This window comes from Periplaneta americana, chromosome 16 (genome assembly GCF_040183065.1).
Source record: "Periplaneta americana isolate PAMFEO1 chromosome 16, P.americana_PAMFEO1_priV1, whole genome shotgun sequence".
NCBI lineage: Eukaryota > Metazoa > Arthropoda > Insecta > Blattodea > Blattidae > Periplaneta > Periplaneta americana.
Window position 1 is genome coordinate 44,454,120 of NC_091132.1, and position 6,629 is coordinate 44,460,748.

Here is a 6,629-nt window from a genome sequence, read left to right on the forward strand (position 1 = left end):
AGAGAGGTACAGAGATTAAGGGTGTTTGAGAATAAGGTTCTCAGGAAAATATTTGGGACTAAGAGGGATGAAGTTACAGGAGAATGGAGAAAGTTACACAAGGCAGAGCTGCACGCATCGTATTCTTCACCTGACATAATGAAGAACATTAAATCCAGACGTTTGAGATGAGCAGGGCATGTGGCTCGTATGGGCGAATCCAGAAATGCATATAGGGGGTTAGTTGGGAGGCCGGCGGGCAAAAGATCTTTGGGGAGGCCGAGACGTAGATGGATTTGAGGGAGGTGGGATATGATGGTAGAGACTGGATTAATCTTACTCAGGATAGGGGCGGATGGCGGGCTTATGTGAGGGCGGCAACCTCCGGGTTCCTTAAAAGCCATAAGTAAGTAAGTAAGTAGATCTACTGAACATTAGTTTCAAAATTATCTTTTATTCATAAAATATGTAGGCAAGTTTACTAGTAATATGACAGTGAGAACCAGCGTATTCGTGAAATATTTTGTCGACATGAGCAGTGATAAGCGTTTAATAGCACCAGTTGTAATGTTACGATGAATATGCCCTTGTAATCCAAGGATATCAGTAATATCCTCCATGGCCGTTCAAATGAGCTTTCTTAGCGTACCCAGACCCTAGGAAGGACCCGCGGTACCCAGCTCCGAGAGCTCCTCTGTTGTAACCTGTAGCTGGTGCACCATAAGCGTAGCTCGGACTAGGAGATCCTGAATAGAAGGGCGCCTGCGCATACGAGTTCAGACCAGCTGCGTGAGGGTGGGCAGCAGATCCCAGATAGGAGCCGGAGTACTTGGCAGCATGCGGGTAGAGGCCGGCAGAGGCGGAAGGAGAGTATCCTCCGTAGGGGTAGCCGGATGCAGCAGCGAGGTTCCGTTGTGCTTTAGCAGCGACGGCAGCAGACGAAGGGTGGACTGCGTCGCCAGAGCGAGTGACCACGGCGTTGAACCCGTTGCGATCGTCAGCGGTGTAGTGGACTGTACGAGTTGTGCCGTCGGGCTCAACCAGGCTGTAGTGGCCGTCAACCTTGTCGCCAACTCGTCGTTCAGATTGTTCCTTGATGTCATTGGTTGAGCCGTCTTGCACGTCGTAATTGAATTCATAGTTTGGTGGAGCCTGAAAATTAATTTTTGTATGTAATTGGATTCCTATTACAACTTTATTTTGCACTACGAGGCTATCGGTACAAACAATTTTCGTCAAATAACTTATACAAATTCAAGATTTAAAAGTTTTCTAGAAAATTAAAATAATTAACTTTAACCTGTTTACGTAACATCAGAAATATTTTTATTGTACAGGCGATAGTAACGCAATGGGCAAACGCAATTTTAATTTATTTGACATTTTTGACGGCCCAGTTCAAAAGAGAAACAAAGAAAAATTTCAGGTTAAGAGAAACCTGCATTTTAAGACTTTATGCTGCTGTGAAAAAAGGATAGTTGAAATTACTCCGTATCTGATAATGATGTTTTATATGAGCCGTTCAAAGCAGAAGTGGTGTAAGTCAAAATTGGGTAATGAGATTTAACGTAAAAATTCTGTGAAATACAGCGCAAAGTAGCAATTAATATGTCCTTCGTGCTATCCACTGACTACTAATGGATTAAATAAATTGAATATTAATTGCTACTTTGTGCTGTATTTTATAGAATGTATATTTTAACCCTCATTGTCCATTTCTGTCTTACACCACCTCTGCTCTGAACGGATCATATACCGTATACTATAAGGTTCAAATTAGAATATGTTATTTGGATTTGGTGTTTTTTAAGTAGGTTATTTTACGACGCTGTTATTTAGCGTCTGAATGAGATGACGGTGATAATGCCGGTGAAATGAGTCCGGAGTCCAGCACCGAAAGTTACCCAGCATTTGCTCAAATTGGGTTGAGGGAAAACTCTGGAAAAAACCTCAACCAGGTAACTTGCCCCGACCGGGATTCCAACCCGTGCCACCTGGTTTCGCGGCCAGACGCGCTAACCGTTACTCCACAGGTGTGGACGATTTGGTGTTCGAGGACCTGTAAATTGGCCTGCAAGATGCCCGGACCTCCCTCCATTAGACTTATTTCTGTGGGGCTACATGAAAACATGGTGTATTCTTTCTCTATTAACACGAATCCTTGCAGCTCCCGAAATAATAGAGGACATACATTTTCCAGAGTATACGAGACATTCTACCGCGTCGCTTGCGGTTGTGAATTGAGGCTGATGGTAATCACTGAGCATTTATTATAATTGGCTGAACACCGATAATCATAATAAACTAATGCAAAAAATAAAACTATTTTGCTCTCAGTCAAATTCAATGATATCCTATCAATTAACAAGTATTTATTTAATTTTTTGAGTTTATAGTCCTAACGATGCCATGAAAATTTTACAATTATATTCACATAAAGTCACAAACTAGAACTTCATTTCACGTTAGTTTTGGCCTCGTAGACACTTACTCGAAACTGAAATTGATTCCTTTATAATGGTCAGTAGTAATTTCATATTTAAAAATATAAACGACGCAAGCATTTAGTCTTTGAAAGTACATTTACATTTCTTTTTTAGTGTTTATAGCAACTATCAAAATCTTGCGTTGCAGAATTTGAAAATATATTTTCAAATTCTGATATAAATCCGAGAATTGACTTTAACGCGTAGCTGATCACATGAAACGAAACATAGTCCCCCTTGCATAAATAAACACACATTTCACTTATCTCGTTCAGCTTTTACTATTACATATGAAATGCACGAAATCACAAATTAGCACAAACGTATATACTTGCTCGAAATTCAGAACGATCTCTCTTAAATCTAAAGAAATTATTAGCTTTGTATTTCTGAAAACTTATCTCAGAAAATTTGTATGGTTGAAAGACAATTCACTCTGCTTATTATATTTATACTATTTGTATAAACTTGGAAATTCTTTACATTTCAGACGATGAAATACAATTTGGACTCTAATATAAAAATTCGAGATTAAAATGTAGTGAAATCTCACCAGAAATAAATGACTGTAATTAATTCTGTATGAATAAATACATATTTTACTTAATTTGTCCGTTTGTAAGGAAATCATTACGACATTTACAGTTTTATATAAAGACCTAGTCACTCAGAACCTAGGCTATATAAAATCACAGCTACACTTAGTATCTGTATATTATAAAAAAAAAGCATGTGAATGTGTACTCCTTTCGAATATATGGGACTTTCAGATCAAGTCAACATACATGTTGAGTTATGTTTGTGTATTATTTTATAGTAATCATGTTTATCAACAATACATATCTGCGTATGTAAATTTGTTCTTCATTCAAAGCCTACAGTTTTAAAATAACAACCTGAGTATTTCTATCATCTTTTGTAGTATTATTCTGCTAATTTCAACTATAGCCTTACCGTATTTAATATCATGATATATTAATCATTTCTACCCGAAATCCAAGTCCTCATGGAGGGACTTCAAGCCGTTTGCCTCGTGTCTAAGTTTTCCGGCACGTTAAAAACCTCTAAGTCTAAATTAGAGCCTCTGGACCAAATTTATTCTCTCTCGCGTCCTAGTAATACCTTAGTTGCATACTAGATAGCGTTTGAGGCGAAGAGCTTATCACTTTTCGCTCTGCCCCCTGTCGACAAATCAGTGTAACTACATTCCTTGTAGGAACTGAAACCTCCTATGCTCCAACATTGGAACGATGGGTTAAGTATATACATATTAATGATTTCTATACTTAAGAGCTGTACTAAACGTGTAACTACAGTTATCTGCATAGAGCTTTAACGTAAATAATTATTTTAATTATCCCTCTTGTGTAACTAAAACGTAACACAAAGTGTTCAATAGGATTATATAGACAAACTTTCTCTATACTTACATAATGATCAGCAGCATCGGCGGCGTAGTTGTAACCCGCAGGCCCATGAGCGTATCCCAGATTAGAAGGTTGGGAGTAGCCCAGTCCTGTAGGGTGAGCGTAGCCTAGATTTGAAGCGTATCCTGAGTTGAGGGCACCAGCGTATCTCGGTCCTGAGCCTGAATACTTCAGATTTGAAGCGTGAGAATATCCCCCGTTGAGAGCATAAGCAGCGTTGCCTGCAGCGTAGGAACCGGCAGCATATGAACCGTAAGGCCCGTTGCCGCCAGCGTAGGAACCATAAGGGGAGCTTTCATAGCCAGGTTCGGCCAGACAGCTCGCCACCAGTGCTGCCACAACTGCAATCTGAAATGAAGTTTATTATATAATTTAATCCCCATAATTAAAAAGTTTGTGTTGCTCTTGTGTAATGTACAATTTGGAATATTAATTTGTTCACTAGGTATTTCTAATTTCATGATCATGTATATTGGCCACTAATGAGTAATTGTCGATATTTTGTCGAGTGTAAAGTACTAGATCATATATATTCAAATTTATGATTGTTAAAATCCGTGATTGTCTGAAAAGTGGCCGAAAATATTCCAGATAGTTTGATTTACATAAAATTCTAATGGCTTTCTTTTGTAAAATCAAGCCGCTTCCAATTTTGGTTCCATTTCCCCAGAAAATTAGGGCATATCGGATTATTCACTGAAAGAAAGAAAAGTAGGCACATCTTAAATAATTTTGAGAAACGCAAGTCGTTAATTTCTTTAACAAATATAAAACTTTTGATAGCTTTGTGCATATGTATTCGATGTGCTTATCTCATGTTAAACTGGAGTCTATAAAAAGTCCTAGAAATTTTGTGTAGTTGAGTCTGGTGTCCTTATTTATTAGATAATTTAGGCTGAAAGTTATGTTGAAATAGGCCTAATACTTTCAAACTCTTTTTTACATTAATAGTTTTGCGCGTCGAATACACAATCTTTAGGCATTCTTAACTTATAACTTTTGAGTGCACACTAAAATAACTAAAATACTAACTCTGTGTGACTTAAATTATGGTTTTCTGTTAACGAACAGTGACGTGTATTATGCAAATCAAGCTTTCAGGTATAATTCCCTGTAAAGTTAATTTCAATAATTTCGAGGGAAAAATTGTTTCGGGGCCGGGCATTGAACCCGAGACCTTTGGTATTCTTAGAACTTTATAAAATATTTTACCATGTTAAAAAATTGATGTAGGTTAGTCTGTCAGTAGACTACATGGAAATAATTTTTTCACTGAGAGAGAAAAGAAATTAAATTCATACCAAAAATTTGTGTTAATTTTGAAATGTCAAATGCATTGTATTTTTTTTTAATTCATAACCACTGAAATGTCTTAATATCCAATGTACCTAATTTTATAACTTGTCACAGTGTTGTAAAAATATTACACTAAAAACAAAATATATTCTGCAAATAATTTATATTTATATATATATATATATATATATATATATATATATTCGGAAAATTGTTTATTATTTCTTGATTCACTATAACATATTTTACAGAAATGCTATTGAAATCATGTAGATTAGAAGCACAAAGACAACATTGAAAACAAATTCCACGTAAAATTTTCGATGTAATTTAAAAGACCAGATATATTAATATATTTTCTTCTTGGCTGCTTTTGGATATGATTTGATTTAATAATTTTTATGTTTTAAATTTTAAATATAGATTTTATTACTAACTTTTGTTCCAAAATTGTATCCAAATACATTGTGTCCAAATATACAGTAAAAGTACACAACTTTCAAGTATTCCAAAGCTACGTTGTTAGTAGATTTTGAAAAATCTAAACAAATATCTAACTTTTTTTTTGCAATCGAAGTACTAACATAAATACACTTCGGGCATTGCAAGGAAAAAATACTCACGCTGAACAGAGTATAAGAGTATATCCTTAATATTTTCAATTATTATATATTGCCAGATGGTTTCTTCGTCTTCTTCAATACATTGTTATTCTTTAGAACTTCAAACCCATCGAAATAATTTTGAGAAAAGTACACTTGACAATAAAAACAAATAGCAATATAAACTTTCAACAATTAACACAAAAATATTTATAAAAATATTTGCAACTTTTCACAACTTTTGTGTTGTTGCAAACAATGAAAAATGAAAAATTAATTAAATTAATGTGTGTGTAAGTAGACAACAATTTCCTTTTCAATTGATGTGAAAATGAACGATTTTTATATTTGTAACCTTGCACGATATAAACTGAAAAACAAAAATTTTAGAACTGCTTAAACTTATGTGTGAAAAATAACTAAATCTTGCCTTGAAGTAAGCCATTGTTTCTGCCTGTGGTATTGTCACTCCTCTGAGAACAGACTTGGTTGTGATGATGGTATCAAGTCTTCCTCTCCTTTTATATGCAACGAATCTTACTACTTCATCGGTAAGAGAACACCACGCCTTCCTTTCTTGTTTACACGATTGGAATTAATTTTACACCCTGTTTCCTCTGTACCCTCTAATAATAGGCCAACGAAACCATCTATACCCAGTCTGCTACAAATGTGTGTTTAAAAATGCAGTAACAACAGCTGTGTCCACTGACGGATTGTTTTGTGACGCAATCCTCCGAAGCGTGATGGGGAAATGAAAGGGATTTAAGGACATACTGTATTTCGAACCACGTTAAAGAAGATTTCCGATACTGTATACTTTTCAACGATCTGGACCT

The 6,629-nt window shown here is 35.8% G+C and overlaps 1 protein-coding gene across 1 annotated transcript; it reads right to left on the minus strand.

The window, feature by feature from the left end:
- Positions 1-413: 413 nt before the first annotated feature.
- Positions 414-6,280, minus strand: LOC138716183 (larval cuticle protein A1A-like). Its single transcript, XM_069849022.1, has 3 exons — positions 6,221-6,280; positions 3,896-4,240; positions 414-1,131 (listed from the first exon to the last, which is right to left on the minus strand). The coding sequence occupies exons 1-3, from the start codon at positions 6,233-6,235 to the stop codon at positions 583-585; spliced, it is 909 nt and encodes a 302-aa protein (XP_069705123.1). The 5' UTR covers positions 6,236-6,280; the 3' UTR covers positions 414-582.
- Between the last annotated feature and the right edge of the window lie 349 nt (positions 6,281-6,629).